Source organism: Doryrhamphus excisus, chromosome 13 (assembly GCF_030265055.1).
Source record: "Doryrhamphus excisus isolate RoL2022-K1 chromosome 13, RoL_Dexc_1.0, whole genome shotgun sequence".
Classification (NCBI taxonomy): domain Eukaryota; kingdom Metazoa; phylum Chordata; class Actinopteri; order Syngnathiformes; family Syngnathidae; genus Doryrhamphus; species Doryrhamphus excisus.
In genome coordinates, this window is record NC_080478.1 from 16,390,720 (window position 1) to 16,413,259 (window position 22,540).

The 22,540-nt window shown below is 39.9% G+C and overlaps 3 protein-coding genes across 17 annotated transcripts in view; 1 reads left to right on the forward strand and 2 right to left on the reverse strand.

Moving 5' to 3' along the window:
* ttll5 (tubulin tyrosine ligase-like family, member 5) overlaps positions 1 to 5,331 on the reverse strand; it is a 64,474-nt gene extending 59,143 nt beyond the window's left edge. For all 3 annotated transcript variants that reach the window (XM_058091135.1, XM_058091136.1, XM_058091134.1), the window contains exons 1-7: positions 5,166 to 5,331; positions 4,751 to 4,870; positions 3,358 to 3,464; positions 3,165 to 3,247; positions 2,340 to 2,446; positions 1,258 to 1,388; positions 997 to 1,079 (exon numbers count right to left, since the gene is read on the reverse strand). In XM_058091135.1, coding sequence (XP_057947118.1) covers positions 997 to 1,079; positions 1,258 to 1,388; positions 2,340 to 2,446; positions 3,165 to 3,247; positions 3,358 to 3,464; positions 4,751 to 4,809 — 570 coding nt within the window. In that variant the 5' untranslated portion in view covers positions 4,810 to 4,870; positions 5,166 to 5,331. The remainder of the gene's footprint in view (positions 1 to 996; positions 1,080 to 1,257; positions 1,389 to 2,339; positions 2,447 to 3,164; positions 3,248 to 3,357; positions 3,465 to 4,750; positions 4,871 to 5,165) is intronic.
* Positions 5,332 to 5,697: 366 nt separating this feature from the next.
* On the forward strand, positions 5,698 to 7,013 carry erg28 (ergosterol biosynthesis 28 homolog). 4 transcript variants are annotated; one of them, XM_058091163.1, is made up of 5 exons: positions 5,698 to 5,969; positions 6,059 to 6,199; positions 6,359 to 6,449; positions 6,537 to 6,655; positions 6,732 to 7,013. In XM_058091163.1, exons 1-5 carry the CDS (start codon positions 5,873 to 5,875, stop codon positions 6,818 to 6,820), a joined length of 537 nt encoding a protein of 178 aa, XP_057947146.1. In that variant the 5' UTR covers positions 5,698 to 5,872; the 3' UTR covers positions 6,821 to 7,013. The 4 variants fall into 4 exon arrangements, with proteins under 4 accessions (XP_057947146.1, XP_057947145.1, XP_057947147.1 ...); XM_058091162.1 differs by having other exon boundaries at positions 6,053 to 6,199; positions 6,732 to 7,011; XM_058091164.1 differs by having other exon boundaries at positions 5,700 to 5,980; positions 6,053 to 6,199; positions 6,732 to 7,007.
* On the reverse strand, positions 7,003 to 22,420 carry flvcr2a (FLVCR heme transporter 2a). 10 transcript variants are annotated; one of them, XM_058091138.1, is made up of 11 exons: positions 15,702 to 17,728; positions 14,705 to 14,846; positions 13,468 to 13,608; positions 13,267 to 13,334; positions 12,966 to 13,069; positions 11,049 to 11,159; positions 10,748 to 10,853; positions 10,547 to 10,658; positions 10,239 to 10,303; positions 9,347 to 9,469; positions 7,003 to 8,918 (listed from the first exon to the last, which is right to left on the reverse strand). In XM_058091138.1, exons 1-10 carry the CDS (start codon positions 16,383 to 16,385, stop codon positions 9,395 to 9,397), a joined length of 1,608 nt encoding a protein of 535 aa, XP_057947121.1. In that variant the 5' UTR covers positions 16,386 to 17,728; the 3' UTR covers positions 7,003 to 8,918; positions 9,347 to 9,394. The 10 variants fall into 10 exon arrangements, 8 of the variants coding, with proteins under 8 accessions (XP_057947121.1, XP_057947122.1, XP_057947124.1 ...); XM_058091139.1 differs by lacking the exon at positions 9,347 to 9,469; XR_009132427.1 differs by lacking the exon at positions 9,347 to 9,469 and having other exon boundaries at positions 8,901 to 8,918; positions 10,475 to 10,658.
* Positions 22,421 to 22,540: the final 120 nt, after the last annotated feature.

Genomic DNA, 22,540 nt, shown 5'->3' on the forward strand with positions numbered 1-22,540 from the left:
CTTCTCAAGGAATAATAATGTAGAAATGAAGCGTCAATATACTTTAGAGTAGCCGGCGTACAGCTTGTAGAACAGACAAGATTTACTATAAACTGAAAATGGACGCGTCATGGAAGGCATGACTTCTCGACAAACTCGTTATATGACAAGCATGATCCCCTTCCTTTGTTTTCCAACACCTCCAAGGTGACAAGCACCCTGCTGACAAAGCTGAAGAAGCTGAAGGTGATGGAGTGTTCAAGTACAGTACGTCATCACACATCACACACAAATGAGCAACTGTGGGGTGTCTTCTAGTGCAAGGAAGCATGAAAATTTTCCTACTGTACATTTATAAATGGATAGGTAATACAGCTTTTTAATGTGCAACATTATCTTGTAGATTTAAACCTTAAACCACACAGTCGGGAAGAATGGGGTTCGAATCTCCGCTCGGGCATCTCTGTGTGGAGTTTGCATGTTCTCCCAGTGCACGTGCATTTTTGCATTTTTTTCCAGGTACTTCAGTTTCCAAAAACATGCATGTTAGATTAATTGTTCAAATTGTCCATAAGTATGAGCCCTGCCCTGTCCTAGAAAATGGATGGATGGATCTGTTTTGTTGTTGCCACGGCCTAAGCCACCAGCTCTGTGATGTCATCATGAAGAAATAGAAAAGTATTCCAGTAACAACCTGTACAGATCTGGTGAATTCCATGCCCAAGAGGATTAGCAGTGCTAGAAAACAGCACAACAATTGTGTTGCCAGCTTTATCTTTATTTCAAGGAAAAGCTCACACTAAAGAACTTTTGTTTCTGTGTCATGACTCATCCATGCATCCATTTTCTATGCCGCTTATTCCTATGCTGACTTTGGGCGGGACGAAAGAGGTACACCCTGGACTCGCTATGTCATGATGGTTGCTATTATAGGATTTCAAAATTGTCTTTTTTGGAGGACTCAGTTAAAGTTAGCACCATCACAGGAAGAAGAATCCAAATGGAGCGATTACTTACATTGCTGACTAAGTAGATGCCTCGTCCTCTTGATGATGCTACTGGTTTAATAATCCATGGGCCCTTGTCCTTTGTGTAACAAGCTGGCATGGCGGACAGAAAATAGAGAAGTAATTAGAAGCATATTTCATGTAACAATATAATATTTTCGATTGTACATTTAGACAACTATTTTAAAATTGTTTAACAATTAACAGTGAGTTTTCATTTTTGCCTAAGTCGAGACAAATAATCATAAGCTTTCGTCAAGTAGGTACTTACAGCAGAATTCCTGGTATTCCGAAGGTAGCACAAAGGTCTGTGGAACAATGTGGAAGTTTCTGAAGCCGTGGGCCTCCTGCATTCGCTGAATGTTCTTATAAAGGCGATCTTTGCGGGTCAACTCATAAGATCTGGAAATCAGCAGTTCACAAACTGTAAGGTTATTCACTTCATGACACTATTTCATTTTAGAGAATGATGAGTGGTTGCATATCCACTAGCGGACTGAGGAAAGTAGCGGAAAAGTTGAGAGAAAGGCCTAAAAAAACTTTATTTCTCATATCGCCGATGCTTTAAATAAAATCTAATGGTCATTCATGTGTGAAAATAAGCTAACCATTGTATAATGAAACTAAACTACTCACCTTTTGAATATGCATGACAGACAAATAATAGGGAGATAAGGCTAAGTAAGGTGCATGCTAAGCAATAGTGTCACCTAGTGGTGTTTTAACGGTATTGCTGGAATTAATACATGTGTTGTATATATCAAGTGTACTGTATTTACATGGTAAAATTAATTATTCATTCATTAATTCATTCATTCATTTTCTAATGCTTTTGCTCACGAGGGTCACGGGGGGTGCTGGAGCCTATCCCAGCTGTCTTCGGGCGAGAGGCGGGGCACACCCTGGACTGGTGGCCGGCCAATCACAGGGCACATATAGACAAACAACCATTCACACTCACATTCATACCTATGGACAATTTGGAGTCGCTAATTAACCGAGCATGTTTTTGGAATGTGGGAGTATCAAAAATGTGGGCATCAAAAAATAATGTTCTTATATTGTACTGAACAGACAGGTGCTTTCCTATGGTGAATTAAGTCCCATAATTGGTTCTTTGGTTATCATCACACTTTACCTCTTTGCTAACGATGATACACTTCTGTTGTAGAATCACAAAAAAAAAAACACCACACACTTGTGGAGTTACTATTTTTGGTATCAGACATAATATTGGTTTAACTCCTTGGATGTTCCACTGCATGTACAATGTAATATCGCTGATTGGATTTAAATAAGTACAAAAGACACGATTAAAAGAAATACAATTCAAATAGTTGAGTCCTCACCCACCTGGGAAAGTGGTTGACCTTCTGGAAATCTTGAAGGCTTCGCAGTAGATAAGGCTTAAGGTGAGACCCTGTCCACATTAAGTTAAAGTCGTTGCTATTTGCGTTAACCTGAGGGATAAAGTCAGACATTAGATTGAGTTGTTTCATGATTTAGTGTACACATACTGTAACAGTTGACCCTGGCAACGCAGCAAAACCAAATCTAATACATAATCATAGTGAATAAATGGTGTGCATTGTGTCTTCCAATCTCCAATCTGATATCCATCAAGTATAAGTGTGACTGGATAAAACATAAAAAGCATTCTCACCACTATCCTGCAGAAATACACCCTGTTTCACTGAAATTATGAAATGATTGCTAGCACACACACTCATCATCTAAATCTATTTTGCTTTATTCCAGCAATTCATTAAGATGGAGGCTGTGTTCACATGAGTACTCCATGTCTAAAGGAGACAGATGTTTGCAATAAAGTCTTATTAAAGTCTGGCTCTGGCCATTCACTGTGGTAAGACACTCGTCTGCCTTTGATGATGGGTTACTGGGAGTCAAGAAGCATTGAAATGAAATAAAAAAAAAAAGAGAATTAATTGTAACTGCTTGGAAAGAGCAATAACGGGAGATTGTATGGCCTTGTGAAAGCGGATTAATGCTCTTGAGGTCATTTTGGTTCTTTCCATGCACACGTTCCCAGGCTTTGACATAGTTATTATAGGGGGGGGCTGTTTTATCCTACACAAAGGAGGCAGCACATAAATAGCATAAAAATGGTCATTCTGAAACTAATCTTTAACATTTGCCTCATCCTGTGGGGAACATTACCTCATGGAAACCATGATTGGTCAGTATCCCTCGCACCAGGCGACTCTCTGTGCGCACGATCTTGAAGGCCATGTTGTATCGCGCTGGCAAACACAACAGAAATTGTTTTATTATATAATCTTTGCACTAATAAATACAACCAATTATATCCTTTTTCATTATACTGCAGGACTTCCAAGAAATTCCACTGTACCTCCACCAGCACTGATAGTCCCATTCTTTGACACAATGGCTTCAGGGAAAAACAAGAAGATCGGGATTGTCCTGCTGAGGCCACTCCAAGCAATGCAAGGATGGTCTCTGGTGGAAAAAAAAAACATTTTGATGAGTCACAGTGGTGGTCAGACAAGAACAAAACCCACACACTGTAATAACAAATGACCTTACATGGTGTCTTAGAATAGTCCACCATTCATTTTTTTTGCCCCCCCCCAAAAAAAAAGAATAGTCCACAATTCATTTTGGAGGAGTCTGATTCGACTATTAGTCTCACGGTAAAATTATAGAAAAATCTCTGTGTGAATTTTCAAACCCAAGTCTTCCCAATCTTCATACTGTGTGACCCGTATTGCTTCCTGTGTCACTTAATAAATACATTTATTTAGCTGAATGTGTTAGCATGTTACTTTGAGGTGGAAAACGTCCAAAATGAGATACATTTGTCAGGATCGTCATTCGCTCTGCTCTTTTAAAAACACAAATCTGAATGAAATATGAATCTATGAACAGCCTTAGTCAAAGACTGCACTAATCTTATACTATCTTCAGTGTACCAGACACAGCTTGCTTATCAATGTGTCAATACGATAAGACATAATGTTGATGTGGTTAGAACTCATTCAGCCATGTCCGGCCGCCCCTGATAAGGGTGACACTGGCATATAAACAATTGTTTCCCCAGGTCCTTCAGACTTGGTATGGGTTATGATTTGTAGAACTTAGCTATGACTGCATGTTCCTTTTGTGCACCTCAGCAACTTTTCCTAGTTTAGCTGTTCTTTTTTTATTGCATTACTTCTTTTTTTTTTTACATCACAGGACTGTGTTTTTATGTGGAAGCTTCATAAAAGACCTTCACGCTACACTCAAATGTCCCCTGTCTCTGCATGTGGGGTCCACCCATATGCACACAAAATGCAACAATGTTGTTAGGTGCACAATTACTGGGAAGCTATAAGTGTGGATCCATCCGTCCATCCAGATTATTCCACTTATATTCACTTATATAAATATAAGGGGGTGGTGTAAAACCATGATCACTTCAGAGGCCGTAGGAAAATAAGAGGGGCCCCCCACTAGATCTCAATGGCGTTTAGGTCAGGTGAGCGCGGGGGCACATATTCTAAAACTACAAACTACTATTGGAAAATTAAAATTAAGAAACAGCTCCATCTTGGCCTAAGTTACTAATAAATGTGTATATTGTATTTACATTGCGCTAACAGTTCTACTACCATACAAAACACAACAATGATAGTTGATAGCATTTGTGACAGGTGGATCAGCAGTTTTAAGTGATTGCACATAATGTGCCTGTATATGAATGAAGTCATATGGACCATAAATACAGATGCCTTCACACTCACTCTTGCTCGTCTTCTGATGAGAACTCAGAGTCCTCCTTATCCTGAGCTACAGCTGGCATCTCCGCAGAGAGACAGCTAAAATCCTCCAGGGATCAAGTGTCAACCATTGCAGCCGCCGTCCTGAGGCAAACATAAATACAATACTGTATGTTTCAATCAGAAATTGATTCGATTCTACAACAGCCACATCTAACCGATGGTTATTGTAAATAAACTTAGCACAAAAAAACATGCCGTGACATTACAAGCGGTAAATTCAAACAGTCGAACAAACGTTAGCTCACAAAAAATCACACGCAATGAAAAAAGGATAGCCGTATGTGTGTGGCGAGCTAAGCAGAAGAGAATGATTTATAGGAAGACAATCAAAAATCGTTTTGCAGTGACAAATAGGGAAAAGAACACGTTAACTTGCCTTGTTTTATCCAGCCTGCTACAAGCTAACTAGCTTAAATATGCAAGGAGAGTTGACGATCACTGCTAATCTTCCTGGTTACTACAACAACAGTGTAGCAACAGAGCACTGCGCGTGCGCACTTTTGGGTTTCCTGTGCGGTGGAAGACCACCTCTTTGGTTCGACGTTTTTTTTTTCCTTCTTATGCAACGTCAAGAAATTACATTTAATATATAAAAAATTAAGAAAGCACATTAATAACCAATTGTGGCGGTTGTACAGTCAATGTCCAGTTGTCCATTGACAGCTGAGGAAAAAAAAAATATAAAATCTTGCAATATGCACCTTAAAGCGAATTGTATACTAAAACAAGTAAACAAGTAAATATAATGAAAATAGCGAACATACTTCTAGACAGGGCATTATCTTGTTCCTAGTGTTGAGTCTTTGTACAACCATGACCAACCACACGTTAGATTCTGGAATTGCCTCAGACTATTGGTTAAAAATAAAAGTGGGCGATACCAAAAAGGACACGCGGACCAATCAAAGCGATGGTACGACTGGATGAACCCAGTGAAGTAGGGTTTGTCATTGGACAGCCAGTCTGGCCTTCTATTGAAAGACGACAAACACATTTATTAACTTCATTGCTTTGCATGCTGTTATTTTATTTTCAGTGTTATCATAATGTTTTGATAAACACCGGCATGAACATCTATCATTAATGTCATTTGGTACCTTGTTCAAAGCAAAGGTTACGACAAAACAGCTCTTTTTGTCAGGTGCAATACTTGCTAGCTGGGAGTCATCGGTCCGTTCAGGTAATAAACAGGTAATACTAACACCTGACACCCTCTGTGGAACATAAACAGATAAATGCTTATATTAATGCAAATAACTCTAGGAGCAGCAGAAGAGATGAGTCGCTTCCTAAACGTCCTGCGGAGCTGGCTGGTGATGGTTTCTGTCATCGCCATGGGAAACACGGTGCAGAGTTTCAGAGATCACAGCTTCCTGTCAGAGAAACTCTACACAGGAACACCTCAGTTTGGTAATCTACGTTCATCAATAGTCATGCTTACTCATCCCATTAATTGCTCGTATGAATAAATTGTATTATGTATTGTCAATACCTGCTGGTCAGTTTTGTGCCAAGTAGAATTGTTATAATATGTCAACTAAGAATGCATGTATCCTGTCTTCTCCTCAGTCAATGGTCTTCAAGCACGGACGTTTGGCATTTGGACCTTACTGTCATCCATCATCCGCTGTGCCTGTGCTATTGATATCCAGAACAGAACGTAAAGTATAATGTGATTTTGCCGTGTTTTTGTGGTCAATCTCCAATATTATTCCAATGTTATTTTGTGTTACACTGGCCCTTCCAGGCTGTATCACATCACCTTGTGGACATTTGTGTTAGCATTGGGTCATTTTCTATCCGAGACGTTTATCTACAAAACCGCACCTCTCACCATCGGGGTCATGGCACCTCTTATTGTGGCCAGTAAGTATTATTCCCAATTACAATTTCCTTCCTAGCATGGAATTTAAGTTGAATTCAGTATCCCATGTTTTTCCAGGTTTCTCAGTCATAGCCATGCTGATTGGATTCCAGTGTTTTCCAGAGAATCCAGAAGAAGTGGGAGCACGGCAGAAGAAACGTAACTGAATGTTCTTGTGTCCAAATGACCTGTTTGGATGGACTGTGTGGTGTGCTGCTTCCCTCAGACTTTCTCAGAGCTATACACATTGATTCTTTGTTTATTTCGAGGTTTATTTATTCAGACAATGGAAAATAAACTGAGCACTGTTTGCTTTGTGTCGTGAAAATCATTCCACTCCAGTCTAAAGTCAAATATAATAGAATAATTTATTGAATGTGTTTTAAATGACAAGGAGCATCAAAGATACTTCACAGCTTTGTCCTTAAAATTCCACAATGTGATAAATTAGTAACCCTAAAAATTGCGTCATCTTTGAGAGAAAAAAAAGTAATCACAAGACACGCCACAACAAAACAAATAAAACAAATTCATGACAAACTATGCACACTACGCCTTTTCTCAGTAACCTGTGTATAGCACTATGTATTTAATCAAATATTTGTCATTTTTCTCATGAAAAATGACCCATTTGCCTCCTCCTCTTGATAGTGAAGCAGATATCAATCCTCAAGTTCCTTTCTCAGATCTGGAGGAGGTCTCTTACAGTAAAGCAAGGACAAAACTGACCTTCCAAAGCGTTGACAAGATGCACAGCATCAACAGTTTCTGTAATCAGTAAAATTCTGAGGTAATACGTTTGTGTGATCCAGCATGACATGCAGAAAGCCTTCCAGCAGCCATGACAGGAAAACACAGTTGTCCATTTGTTAATCTTTACCATTAAAGGTCCCATATTATAGTGTTTTTCACAATTTTAAAAAAAGCCGCAATGCTGTAATTCTGTAATTTAGACAGTTTAACAGTGTTTTTACTAAGCCCTCCTGGGTTTGTGTGTCAGTAGCTTTAATGCTAATGAGTTGTGCCTGACTCACTTTCTACATAAACTTGTCTTCTATCATACAATAGTGTAACATTAAGGAGTGTGACAGGAGGACACAAACGTTAGCAACACTAGCATGGCTATGTGTGCTGCAGTGCTAATGTTACAGTCACATTTAAACAAGAAACGTCATGCTGGGTTAGCCCGTTTGCTGAAGAAATGATCAACCTGACAGCTCCCACGTCTGGAGTTGACTGTCGGATCGTTAGCAGAGCGCCATGATTCATTTTCAGATGTGTAATGAATACTGCACATCTACTGGCGACAGCTGGTATAATATCATTTTAGTTAATAATGCTGCATAATGCCCTGTGGTTGGCTGGCGACCAGTCCAGGGTGTACCCCGCCTCTTGCCTGGAGACAGCTGGGATAGGCTCCAGCATCCCCGTGAGGATAAGCGGTAGAAAATGAATGAATTTTGCATAATAGGGGACCTTTAAAATATTGCTAATTATGACAGAAAACACTACTGACACTAAAACGGTTTTAGGGTAGCAGGTCATTAAAAAAAACACTTTACACTTAACTTGATATTCAAGCTTAAAGGAAAACTGCCCATTATCCACAATCCTTATGTGAGACATGAATACATATATTTTTCTTTTTTCTCCTCATTCTAAAGCTAAACAGCTAAAAAGACGCAGCTAAGAATGCCTATAATGGGTAAACACTTATTCCGTCCAAGTAGCATGTTACAAAATTTGGAAATTTTGTAAAATCAAGTGTGATAAAGCATGACTTTAATTTGATACCACATTCACTTCTCTACCCAATATATTGAAGACGTTAGAGCATATTTTATACCAGAAAATAGGTCATAAGCCATAGGCAATGTGTCCCATTATGTGTAGTAATGAGCTGTCTCTTTTTATCTGCTTTTATATCTTTAGAACACACAGAAAAGTGAAAGACGTGCTCATCTCTCACATGAGGATTGTGGATGAGGGTCAGAATTGAGGAATGTAAAGACATGAGGTTGAAGTGCATTGTACTTGTGCTTGTTTTGGGATTAGAATATCATGTATGAGTGTACAGTATGTGTGTTATGGCACAGTGCAACAAATATGCAGCAGGGTTGTCGGTTGCTACCGCGACCAATCTGCGTCGACAAGGCTTCATAGCAGAATGCATGGTGACTATGGTGCTTGTATTCTTAATTAAAGCTTCCCTTCTGTCAGGTTCTCAGGGGGCGAGATGTTTTCAGCTTGAATGGCAGATATTTTCTGTAAAGAACAGAAAAATTATATATTTACATACAGGGACAGCTCATATGGATAAACATTTCTGTCAATATACCAGAGTCCTTTGACTTATATATTTACTATACTCTATATAACCTTCGGTATCTTACAAATAGCCCCCAAAAGCTTGGGTGCATTGCTGCTTAGGGGTTACACATTGACCACTATTGGTTTGGAGTATAATAATCTCTATAATAATCTCTGTGTCATCAGGCCAGAATTACAAGTTAAATATTAAATATTCATTTAGCCTGTTAGTTTTGTGTTAACATTTTTGGCTTTGTGGCTTTTATTTGGTTAGACTGTGTTTCGGTTAGAGCCTTCCGAGACAAATGAATGACACTAACCAAGGTTCCACTCGTATTTGTTTATGTGGGGAGTATTTTTATTAAAGCAGTATTTGTCCCTACCTTGGCAGATGTGTGTTTTGTTTTTTTTATTGAGGTTGTAGTTTTATGTCAAGTCTGCCGTTGCCAGGGGCTGCTGCAAGATGTGCCCCCGTAGTCCTGCACCAACGTCTCTGAGCCTGCAGGCTGGAATAATAGCTTGGGTGTCACGCCTCTGAGGGGCACCAATGGAACTTCCATGCAACAGACCGCTTTAAGCGCAGAAAACCCAGCACACCCAAATAATTGCCTGCTGCCGATCCAACAGTAGGGTCTCTGAGTATGGACTTATTTGTAGCATTCAATTCACTGCGCTTTAGATTTGAGTTGCATTTAAGAGGTGTTGGAAAAGGACGTTGCTGGTTTTAAATAAGTCCACACATAAGACCTCCTCACCAGCATGCACTCCTCTCATGCTGAGGCCATGCTACTCCCATGTGAAAACAAAAACATTCATTTTATCCAGCATGGAAGCAAATTAACGTTTAGTAGAAAATGTTACGCTTTCTTCAGAACAGGCTGCAGAGTTGTCAGAGTAAGCAGAGAGAGGACTTGTTTTGAGCGTTGAGATTGAGCAGTGCGTTCATTCATTCATTCATTCATTCATGTGCATGCCTGCAGCAGTGCAAAGCAATGTGAGGCTCACAGCCAAAAGCAACCAGCAGCTCTTGATTAGCGTTATTTCAGCACAAAATATGCAAAGAAAGAATCCCTCTCAAGCAGGGTTTCCCAAACTTGGTAACCAAAAGTATTTTTTTTCCATTGTGTAAGTACATTTTTATTAATCTTTGTTGTAATAAATGGAGCATTAGCAGTACTTTATGTACATTATTTTACGGCATTTTCTGGAGAAAAAAAGGAGTTTGAGAAAGAGTGCTGTAGAGGGATGTGACGATGCAATCTGTGATGTGCTTACACTAATTATTTGTTCCTCGGCCTGGAGATTGGCTTTTTGCCTCCGGAGGTCAGACTTGATAAATCCTGTGATAAATACAAAAAAAGAGTTTTTGAATCCCACCATAACAAAGTTGTTGTAATTATGTTTAAAGACTTTAAACATCAAAACTAAATTCTCATGACATGAAACAAGAAGATTCTGCATCCGATTGTGCCACTAGATGGCAACCTTACATCCTTGAACGATTGAAATACCTTGAAATGCTTGTTTGGGCTTCTATTGTTTGTGAAGGTTTTCCAGCCTTGTTAGTCTGTCGGAAATCTTACCAGTCATTACAGTTCCTATCAGCAGAAAGACACACAGGAAGATGTTTCCCCCCAAAGTACCCCATCTGTCAATTATCTTTCCCTGGGAAATGGTGAAAATGATTCCAAAGATCTGAAATTGAATTGGTTCACAAAAAATGTAATTTCTTCATTAGTATCATTTAAAAAAATATTAAATTATTATAAATTATCTGCACTGACCTGAGCTGAACAGTTAAGGAGTCCAGATGAGGTCCCCTCTGATTCTGGGTAAGTGAGTTCGACTGCAAACTCAAAGCCCAGAGGAAGGTAACCGGTCATGAAGAAGCTGTAGAATCACATGCTCATATAAAACCTCTCATATTGTAATATAAAACATTTCCGAGTCATTAACAAACATAAAAATAAACCTTACCAAAGAATTCCTGTGGGAGAAATGTGCTCATAATATTCATTAAATGGAGAATCATGGGGTTGGTGGCCTTTACTCTATAATGATTACCCACCTGTAATGATTACCCACCCTAAAACTCCAGATGTGATAAACACCAGCCACAGGTGACCCAGGTTGAGAGTGAAGGCGTACACCAGCATCCCGACGAGGGAGAGAACATACACAACCAGTGTTGTCTGTCTGAGAAGAGGACAGAATCAGAGTGTCTATTAAGTGTTAATACGGCAAAGCAACAATTTGAAATCCACTTTAATCAGATTTGACTTTGACAAAAATGTTTTAGATCGGAGTCCTGTGAGGTGGATTATAATTGTTATGCAAAAGTTAATCAGAGGGCCTCAATCCTCCAGGGTACTTGCACAAAACCACTTAAGAATAGAAAACCTGATGACCTCAAGTTTTTTTTTTTTAATGCTGGGAATGTTAATGTTGACAAAGTCCACAGTTTGAGCCAAACACAGTAATGCTGGTTGACAAGTTGTCTTCAAAAACGATGACAAACACAAACAGGCATCTCACAGAAATGAGCACAACTTTACTCTACCTATATCTGTAATTAAAGGCAATGTTTGACCAAGACTGAAAATCCTCTATCTCTGAGAATGACGTTTGTCATAGCACGGGCCATCTGCACAGGCTTATTCTGGTCCAGCACTTTCTTGAACAACCACGCGTAAAATAATGGTTTTGTTAACATAACAAAGTCCTTTGACTCTCTCCCGCATACTTTAAGACAAGAGAGTGTGTATACAAAATCAACGTGGACCTGGTTGCTTTGACAAGCTGAACATCCAACTGGCATTTGAGGAATCCAAACAATCTATCAAGTCAAAACAGACAGATTAATTTCTATTTCATTGTCACTGGTGAAAACTGCGCTCTTTCGAGAGAAGATCCAAGTTTGATGCAGATAAGCACAAAGCTGGATAGGACACAAGGGGACTACTGGAGTCTCGCCTGTCGGTTTAGATAAGCAGAGAGGGTCATCAGAACAAAAAAAATCACATCCGCACTTCTGATTTTCATTCGTGTCCACTTTGCACACTGTCATCTCTCCATGAGAAAATGTTTAAGCACCCACGCGAGGAGACTGTGTTTAATAACACAACTAGGGCCACAGTACATAACAGCAACTGTGGATCCATGAGTGCTACTGCTATCACAGATGCTCCTCTTGTATCTTGACACTAATTGTTGATCAAATATGCTGCTGTTGTTCTAGTGCAAATAGTGTAAATGTAGTGCAAATGGTATAGCGCTCATAATAAATGTTCATTCATTCATTTTCTACCGCTTTTCCTCACGAGGGTCGCGGGGTGCTGGAGCCTATCCCAGCCGTCTTCGGGCGAGAGGCGGGGTACACCCTGGACTGGTCGCCAGCCAATCACAGGGCACATATAGACAAACAACCATTCACACTCACATTCATACCTATGGACAATTTGGAGTCGCCAATTAACCTAGCATGTTTTTGGAATGTGGGAGGAAACCGGAGTACCCGGAGAAAACCCACGCATGCACGGGGAGAACATGCAAACTCCACACAGAGATGGCCGAGGGTGGGATTGAACCTGGGTCTCCTAGCTGTGAGGTCTGCGCGCTAACCACACGACCGCCGTGCAGCCCATAATAAATGTAATTCACACAAATAAATAAAACCCTGCAAATTAATACTCTATTTGTCCATACCGCAAAAAACAGTCTTTATGTTTTACTTTATTTTTACTTGGACAGTCAGTAAGTTTCCATGCCATTCAACTTCAAACACATTTCCCATTTTACATACTAAGTGCATAAGAGCAAATTGTAATGCTAAGAAGTGTCATATGACACTTAACAAGCTTGTTTAACCATGTTTAGCAACTGGGCTTTAATGGTTGACGTATCACGTCATGAATAATAATCATTCATGAACTGTTTGGAAACTTGAATACATGTTTACTGTATTTGAATTCCACACCTCAATCTCAAGAAATATGATCTTACTTGTATGTTTTAGACTTGTCCAGCCAAATGCCACATATGAGCGACCCCACCATGCCGGCAATGACAATGGTCAGACCGATCCTGCCTGCGTTTACCTCCTCTCCCTAAGAGAAAACGTATTGACATTTTTGTTTTAGAAGTAGTAAAATACTGTTACAGTTTGCATTTATCTTATCCACAAGGCCCTGAGGTGCTTCAATGACAGTTAGCTGTGTCAAGGGCATTTTACTGGCATCGAGAGTTCAAAGCTGCACATTCAGACATGACATATTATGACAGCAGCGGCCATATTGAGACTTACTGGATAGTGTTCAATGATCATTCGATTCAGTAGCGTAGACACAGCATAGAAGCAGCCAACATTCAGTCCTGCAAATAAATTTTAAAAAGTAGATATTTTGTATTGATACAGCCATAATGATGTGTGACAAGCCTTCACCGGACTTTGGGATAGACCAGGCTACTGATGGTGTGGGAAAGGCTGCAGAGGTTAGAGACCCACCATAGCTGACAACTAACAGCATGAAGGGCTTGTTGCGCAGCAGCCTCCAAATCGAAGCCCGGTAAGAATACTGCTCTTGAGTAAAGCACCTGGCCTGGGCTTGGGCCTGTGTGGGAGGGAGCTCTGGTTTCTCCTGAAAAACTAGAAGACACGGTGGAGAACATTATGGATTTAAAAGGTCAAAAAGAGGACCCAGAAGAAGTTAATCAGACATTATTAAATTGCATTGCACAAATATTTATATGTAGGTCTCCTGAAAGAGGTTCAAAACTGTCACATAGTCCAAGAGACTGACCCTTATCTTTCTGCATAACAATAGCAAGGTCTGCAAATTGCACTTACATTAAAATAAATCCTCTGCAGGTTATGATGACGACCACCATGTCCAGTCAAGGTCTGCAAATTGCACTTACATTAAAATAAATCCTCTGCAGGTTATGATGACGACCACCATGTCCAGTCAACACCTCCCAATAACTAATATTCCTCTCTGTTCTCCTTTTCATTATTTGCCAATGTAAAGCCTTGCTGAGCTACTGAAAAGCCCTAATACAGTTACAAGCTATAATAGACTAAAATACTCTTTTTCTGTTGGGGCAAATATTCAAGGTAGCTTACCTAGTACAAATACCGCTTTGTGATTATCATTTTACAGCACCTTACAAATATTTGTTTTTGTGTGTTCTGAAGCCTTTATTTGGTACTAATCGTATTACTTGTTCTTCCACTCACTTAAACGTACAATGGTCCACGTTTACATCCATGTTCAATACTGCTTGGTGAGTTCAGGGTTACAGGGGGAGTTAGAGGCTTTTCCAGCTGACTTGGGGAGACTTCACCCTGGACTGATGAGCAGCCAATCACAGAGAAACTAATATAAAGACAAATAAATAAGACCTGTGGTCAGTCATTGCGATTCTTTCCTGGCTGTCAGGGACTTTGCTGCCCTCTGAGGCTGAGCGAGCCCCTGCTTGTGTTTCACCACGTGTCAGAACATATCCCATCAAATAGGTGCACAATTACAGCAATGATTGGACACTGGGAGAGCAGTGTTGCCCAAGGAGCACCACAGAATGTCCCACTGTTAAGAACTACGCTGAACAAGTTCAAGACTGAACTGCAGTATCTCAGATAAAATGGATGAAAGACACATCAATGACACTTTGCTTGTTGTTCCTATACCTCACCTGAATCACAACCTTCAGTCCACCAGTCCACTTTATCAATGAGTACTTACAAATGACCACAAGGATGAAGATGATGGTGGCCGCTCCAGCACTGATGTAGAACATGATCTTAATGTGGTGCGCCAGCTCATCCATATCATCTACATTCGGCACGAGGATGGGCGGGATCAGAAATCCAATGGCAATGCCCAACTGCAGTGAAGAAAGACGCAACACATTGAAAAACAAGAAAATATATTAGCCTTGTCACATGCAAAATCAAATAAATTTTTATTGCTAAATGAAATGGACGCTTCAAGCATGGTCCTGCGATCAAATATAGCATAACAGGCGGTAACTTAACTTTGGTCGTTATGCAGACAGATTGTACATCAAAGCGCTACATTCTCTGATAGATATCAAATTGCCTTTTTTTTTAGTCCCAACATCTGAGAGGCATGTGAGAACTATATATTGCAGAACACATGGCTGTTTCATTTTGTATATAGCACGAAACCAAACACACGGTGTCATGTTGGGCATGTGGATGTCAATGACAATGCAGGCTTTTATGCATCACAGCAGGCTGTGAAACAGAAGTCCCAAAACAAAAACATGCATGACAATAACTGGTATGCAATGTTTGCACTAACACAGGTGGGTGCGGCCCAACTTCATGTAAAATTTGTTTTTTGATGGTTAAAAATTATTTTAACGAGGGGTCCGTATATACTATGTTGGAAGTAGGAGAACAGGACGTCAACTTAAATAAAATAAGACCACTGACTTTTAACATCCTATGTTAAATGTTTCATGTGAGTATAATATACTTCATATTGTTGTCATTATCTCTAACCTAAAATGTTATTTTGTATTAAATTCACCTGTGCACTGGGGCAAAATCTTGCTGGAACATGTTAGAAGAAATAATGGAAAATAATTGTTAGTTGAGGCCTATATGAGTTAGGAAATCAACAGCTGGAAGGTGTTAAAAAATTATACAAATCACTTTCTATCAAGCACACGCTGACAACAAAGTTTTCGCCCAAAAGACAAACAGAAACACACCTGGTTTCCCAGAACGCCAATCGAACAGGCAGTGGAAACCTCGTGCTGCCCGAACCACAGAGAAGCAAGTCTAGATGGGATGCCAAGTGTGTAAACAGTGGCCACTGAACACACAAACTGCCCGAAGAAGGTGACAGCAAACGAGTCGGGGTGAGCCGTACTGCTTTTGATCCAAGCGCCAATGCAGTTGACGGCAGAGCCCACCATGATGACTTCCCTGAGGCCTCGGTTGTCCAGCATCCACATGACGGGCACGATGAGAGGAATGTAGGTGAAGAAATAAATCATAGACAGCCAGTCCAAGGCCAAGGAGCCAATATCATAAAAGCGCTTGAAAATGTTGCCAATGATACCGTACTGCAGCCACATCATGGCATTGCTCATGGAGTACATGCAAAAAACCAACAGCATGACCCAACGCCGCTTGTACAACTTGGTTTGCATGAGTGGGAAGAGCTGCGAGGTGTCCTGACAGGAGGAATTCGATATAAGGCTCTCATCTCCCAGAGAAAATTGACGATTAGATCTTCCCAAACTGGTTGTGGCATTTTTAGTTGGAGAAGATCCATTGTGGCTGTCCATCCAGTCATGATAGAGCTCCTCCTGACTGCTCATGTTTCTCCCCTCCTCTTTCAGACGTCTGTAATCAGCTAAAGAGAAGAGCAAACAATTCTCCTTGTGCATGTGTACATAGTCACCGTTTACCAAAAGAGCAGCATTTACCCAATAACAGGTACACCACTTCCTCGCCGCCCAAGATGAGAAAGTTGGCCTCAAATACACTTGACTGATAATTTTCCTTGCTGATTTTGAACAGGTAGCTCTCCAGTGAGGGAGAAGGAAGGGACAAAAAGTCACATACCCGACTCCCTGTCCACGATGCCAAAGATCACCTGCTTGTCTCACTGCATAACACCTCTTTCGTCACATGACTGTTTTTTTATGTGAGTTTTATTCCTGAACTCAAACTCCTCTTTTCGGATTGCATCAGCACATGTTATGATTGTTATATGACTTGTCTTGTGGGAGATCACCTCAATTTAGTGTGCTGAAGCTAACCAAGCACATGACACGCACATACTGATAATGATGCAAGTTGTAATTGTCATGCACCCAAAAAGTATACATTTTTTGGTTGATTTAATGCATTATGACATAATGTTTGGAGTTATAGTATCTAAGCTGCTGAATCATTTAAAAAAGTTAATAATGGGTTGCTCAGAATTCAGTTTTGAAAGTTGTCAAAATACACTGGGGTTGCAAGATGGCAGAGTGGCTACTAGCTAGCATCTTCTCAGCTCACTCTGAGTCTGAATGTGTGATTTCATGCTTAATCACAAATGACATAACTTACAACTCTTACTTAATTGCACTGAAGACTCTTCATTGATTCAGAAAAGCATGCAACTTGATGTGTTTTGCACCCAAAAAGTATACATTTTTTGGTTGATTTAATGCATTATGACATAATGTTTGGAGTTATAATATCTAAGCTGTTGTCTTGGAAGAATCATTTTAAAAAGTTAATAATAGGTTGCTCAGAATTCAGTTTTGAAAGTTGTCAAAATACACTGGGGTTGCAAGATGGCTGAGTGGCTACTAGCTAGCATCTTCTCAGCTCACTCGGCCTGAATGTGTGATTGCATGCTTCATCACACATGACATAATTTACAACTCTTACTTAATTGCACTGAAGACTCTTCATTGATTCAGAAAAGCATGCAACTTGATGTGTTTTGCACACCCACATGATACACATGATTAAAATAAAAGAAACACTGCAAGCAGGGTGTGGTTTCTGGTTTGACTGACAGATTAGAAATACTAATTTTGGGTGAATTGACCAGATTACAGCAATTGGTCGAACCTAGAAGCTCCACTGAGGTGTCAATTCCCACAAATAGATGATAGTAATAGTGGCTGTGTAATTGAGGTATTTGTACTTTTGTTCTGGTGGAATTAGTTTCAGGTAAATAAATGAGGTTTAGCTGGTTAGACCGTGAATGAATTACTTCATTCACGGTCATGCTCACCATTCTTCAACACAGCTAGCAAAGTCAATAATCTTTAGCTTCACATTTGAAGCGTTTTATACTCGAAATAAGCTTAATAAGCCCGGTAAACGGCACAAAAGGACAAGAAGTAACTTTTCCTAGCTTCTTCAACTTGTTTTTCTCTCGCTGTTTGAGCAACCGGTTCTCCCTAGCTTCACCGAAGTCGTAAAAGTGACGGAATATGCTGATATACGACATCCTAAACTAGTCTTAAAAAGTTGGATTAAAACATGAAATGTTATTTTTAAAAAGTTTTACAGTTAGCCTACCTGAAGCGCCAGTATGGCTCCATTCAAGCTAATAAGGAGTACAGTAGAGTAATACGCTGAGTAGGCACAAGATGGCGACGTTGTGCAAACATGAACACGTCATTTCCCATACGGATACCAAACTCCAAACAAATACCGTATTGTATCGTACACTTGTAAAAAAAATCATACTTTAAAAACCCAACAGAGGCGCGATTAGAAAATACATTTTTGAAGATTGATATGTGGCCCTTTGAAACCAAATTAACATTAAATGTGCACTAACAAGACATATACCGAATGATACTGTATTACAATATTTGTGTTTACAACTAGACAGGTTGAAGTACCTGTATATCTGGCCTGTCACCATCTTCTGTTTTCTTCTGTTTTTCAGAGCAAGTCACCCTGATAAATAAGGATTGTAGAATTAAGAACAGGATAAACGACTCCAGCGCTAAAGTCTCCAGAGCTGAAAGTCCGGCATGATTCGGACCAAGGAAGGTGGGCGGGGCTAAGTGGACAATATAGTCCAATGTGTTCACTGGCTCCAATAAAGTATCAATAAAGTTTTGTGAACACAATTAATACGTGTTCAACCTGAGTAGTAGTATGAAATTATCTTTTTGCTTCTTTAATTTACTTTCATTATTATTTATTTATTTATTTATTTATCATTATTATTTTTTATATATTTTTTTATTATTTATTTATTATTATTATTTATTTTATATAAGTCTGAAACAATTGCATCTATATTTTACTTACTAAAATGAGTTATGTGTACTCAATGACCGATGCAAAGCCTGCATCTCTGAACGTTGTGAGCTTTTAATCATAAAAAACAACCCCCATTACTAATTCCTTTGTGTTTCAGCTAAAAAGACCACCTTCAATATCCACAGCGATGCAAAAATTGACAAAAACAGGATATGTCTTATAAGACTCGGTCTCCATGAGTGGATAGAGCTGTGAGGTGTCCTGACTGGAGGAGTTCCACATGAGGTAGCATCCCAAACTAGTCCTGGATTTTCTAGTCGGAGAGAGAGTCCATCCAGTCAAGACAAACCTCCTTGTGATTGCTCACCTGACCCCACCCCCACCGCTCCTCCCCACACCTTTTGCTTTCAGGCTGACATCTGAAGTGGAAGAGTAAACAATGCTTCTTGTGCATGTAAATGCAGTTTCCTTTTACCAGACTAGCCTCTCCTAAGCCGCAGGTACAGCAAATTGTAGACAATGAAAAGGCTGGCCTCAAGCAAACATGGCTGCTTTACCGCTACTAAAATTTAAATAGAAGCATTCGTGTCCACTACAGGATGTCAAAGCTCACGGTCCTAGCTGGCAAGTTAAGTCAAGTCATTTGCACTTTGGCAACAGAACCTCAACTAGAACCCAGGGTCGGTGTGTGTGGGTTGAGTCAAGTCATGTCAAGTCATGTCATGTCATGTCAAGTCAGGTCATGTCAAGTCATGTCAAGTCATGTCAAGTCATGTCAAGTCAAGTCAAGTCAAGTCATGTCAAGCCATGTCATGTCATGTCATGTCATGTCAAGTCAAGTCTAATTCATTCATTCATTCATTTTCTACCGCTTATCCTCACGAGGGTCACAGGGGGTGCTGGAGCCTATCCCAGCTGTGTTCGGGTGAGAAGCGGTGTACACCCTGGACTGGTCGCCAGCCAATCACAGGGCACATATAGACAAACAACCATTCACACTGCATACCATCCACTGTAAAGTGGAAAGAAAATCCACCCAGAGATGTTACAAACGGCAACTTGTGCAGATTTTGGCAAAAATTTGTTCTGTTCCATCATGAATATAATTCCAGCAATTCCAATGTTGGGACTCTATCCATCCATCCATGCATTCATTTTCTATGCCGCTAATCCTCACTAGGGTCGCACGGTATGCTGAAGCCTATACCAGCTGACTACGGGTGAGAGGCGGTGTACACCCAGCCAATCACAGGGCGCATATAGACAAACAACCATTCACACTCACATTCATACCTATGGACAATTTGGAGTCACCAATTAACCTAGCATGTTTTTGGAATGTGGGAGGAAACCGGAGTACCCGGAGAAAACCCACGCATGCACAGGGAGAACATGCAAACTCCACACAGAGATGGCCGAGGGTGGAATTGAACTCAGGGGAGTGGGTAACATATGACACATTTAAGTACCCATCCATTTTCTCTGCTACTTGTCCTCACTAGGGTCACAGGTATGCTGGAGCCTATCCCAGCTGTCTTTGGGTGAGAGGCACGGTACAAACTCGAGACAGATTCAAACCCAGTGTGACCTACTATATGCTAACCACTGGCCCTCCGTGCGGCCACAATGTACTGTAAGTATATAGAAAGAAAATTCAAATAGCATAATCAGGAGAGTTTGGGATGATCATCAACAGTAAAGCGTAAAAACCCAAGTGAGGATAAGCGGCATATAAAATGGATGGATGTAGTAGAAAGTACATCTTTTAAAAGTATAGTTTGAAGTCTAAAGAAGTGTGAGCAACCGTGTTATTGAGCATTTTAGGTTCATCTGGAAATTTTAGCCTAAAGCTGAATAAATGTTTGTGACTGTAATTATCTTTAAACACACCTTTAAAAAAGTTTAGTATTTTACAGTATTTTATGGTTAAAAATGTCCCTTTTTGGGTCCAATGTGTCCATTCTGACACCAGTAAACACAAAGAATTGTGTATGAATTTCACTATAAGTAATGGATTTGTTAAGCATAAGATACAAAAAGACATATATTTAAGTGTATTGTTATTTTTAATGAATGTAGCCAAGTAATCCCTAAAATAATAAGAGAAAGGCTCTGAGTTCTTTAACCTATTAAGTCTATTAAGTGTCTCGAGTATTTTGCTCAATTAATCTCAATCTTTTGTAAATCTCAATTCAAAATAAAACACTCCTAATCAAATAAAATAATCACACATTCACTGTACTACACAGCACTTTTTAACCTATTGATATATATCTTTTTATGAACCAATTTTTAACCTTATTTATTTATTTATACTTAAATTGTTTTAAACATTAACTTTATTACATGTGATATTTTAACCAGGTTACATGTATTACGGTACGAGGTGCATTATTAAAAAAAAAAAAAACAACATTAAACTGTATTATGGAAAGCAGGAAGTGAACAAATGTAACAGTTACTGATTGTAAAAGTACCAGATGGAACTGTGAACTGATTATGTGATGCATTCAATTGTAATCTGATGCATGTTCATATGAAATAAAACCATTTTAAAAAATTAAAAAAAAATTAATTGAAAAAATACAATTAAATAAAATAAAATTATATTAGGAAAGCAGGAAGTGAACAAATGTAACAGTTACTGATTGTAAAAGTACCAGATGGAGGGGTAGGATTTAATAAGCTTTGCTTCTTCCTACTCCTTTTTGGACATGTGGAACTGTGAACTGATTATGTGATGCATTCAATTGTAATCTGATGCATGTTCAAATGAAATGAAACCATTACCATTACCATATTTTTTACATTCAGGTATATTAAAGCAAATGGTATACTAAGAAGTACTATACTATGTGGACTGTCACAAATACAGGAACGTGTATTGCATACTTGTGCATCATGAAAATCAATGTCTTTACACAACAAGCGACAATGCATCTGACCTTTGACTCGATCCATCAATAATGTGTCTGCGTGGGAGATCTCAAACAACACGAAGTTCCAAAAGCTCACCTGATTCCCAAAAACTCCAATGGCGCAGGCGGTGGAAACTTCATCCGCGCCGAACCACACCGAGGCCAAGCGAGAGGGCATCCCGAGTATGAACACCTGAGACAGGGAGCTCGCAAACTGTCCCAGTATCGTGACCCAGAACAGGTTCGGCTTTACGCTGGCCACTTTGGTCCACGTCCCCGCGCAATTGAGCGCATTGGCCAGCAGCGCCGTGAGGCGCAATCCCTTCTGGTCCAGGAGCCAAGTGACGGGGAAAATGAAGGGGATGTAGGTGAGCATGTAGAGCATAGACAGCCAATCTACTGCGAAGGCGTCCACTTGGTAGAACTTCATAATTATATTGTTGATGATGCCGTACTGAATCCACTGATACGCGTTGCTCAGGGAGTAGGAACTGAAGAGAAACACGATCATCCATCGCTTCCAGTGCACGCCAGTCGTGGGAGCAGAACTGCTCTCACAGTTGGAAATAGTGAAGCATTCCAAACGGTTTTGTTTTGCTTTCTTCCCCACTGGAATCTTTTCCTCCGCGTTTATGTCAATGTCTCCCATTTTCCGGACACAAAGGATAAAGTCACTGAAGCTGATGCCCAAAAGGCGCACTTATGAAGTGTTCTCCAGAAAGTCATTCCGCTGCTGAACTGACTCAGATATGCAACACAGTCACCCACTGACGTCTTACTCCACCCTGCTGCCGAGATAAGGAACGACAACGGAGCTAAAAACAGATAAGAATGGAGTGGACGACCACAATGTATACTACCGGGTATCTTCTCACACATCCCCAAAATCAGAGCCTCTT

What these genes read in the sequence shown, in the direction of transcription:
- erg28 (XM_058091162.1), top strand. Translation starts at nt 5,873, where the DNA reads ATGTCATTTGGTACCTTGTTCAAAGCAAAGGTTACGACAAAACAGCTC. An exon ending in GGAGTCATCGGTCCGTTCAG is followed by an intron (nt 5,970 to 6,052) that starts GTAATAAACAGG and finishes AAATAACTCTAG; the next exon opens with GAGCAGCAGAAGAGATGAGT. An exon ending in ATTGATATCCAGAACAGAAC is followed by an intron (nt 6,450 to 6,536) that starts GTAAAGTATAAT and finishes TGGCCCTTCCAG; the next exon opens with GCTGTATCACATCACCTTGT.
- flvcr2a (XM_058091137.1), bottom strand. Translation starts at nt 16,385, where the DNA reads ATGCACAAGGAGAATTGTTTGCTCTTCTCTTTAGCTGATTACAGACGT. An exon ending in TTGGCGTTCTGGGAAACCAG is followed by an intron (nt 14,847 to 15,701) that starts GTGTGTTTCTGT and finishes TCTTCACTGCAG; the next exon opens with TTGGGCATTGCCATTGGATT. An exon ending in GATAGGAACTGTAATGACTG is followed by an intron (nt 10,304 to 10,546) that starts GTAAGATTTCCG and finishes TATTTATCACAG; the next exon opens with GATTTATCAAGTCTGACCTC.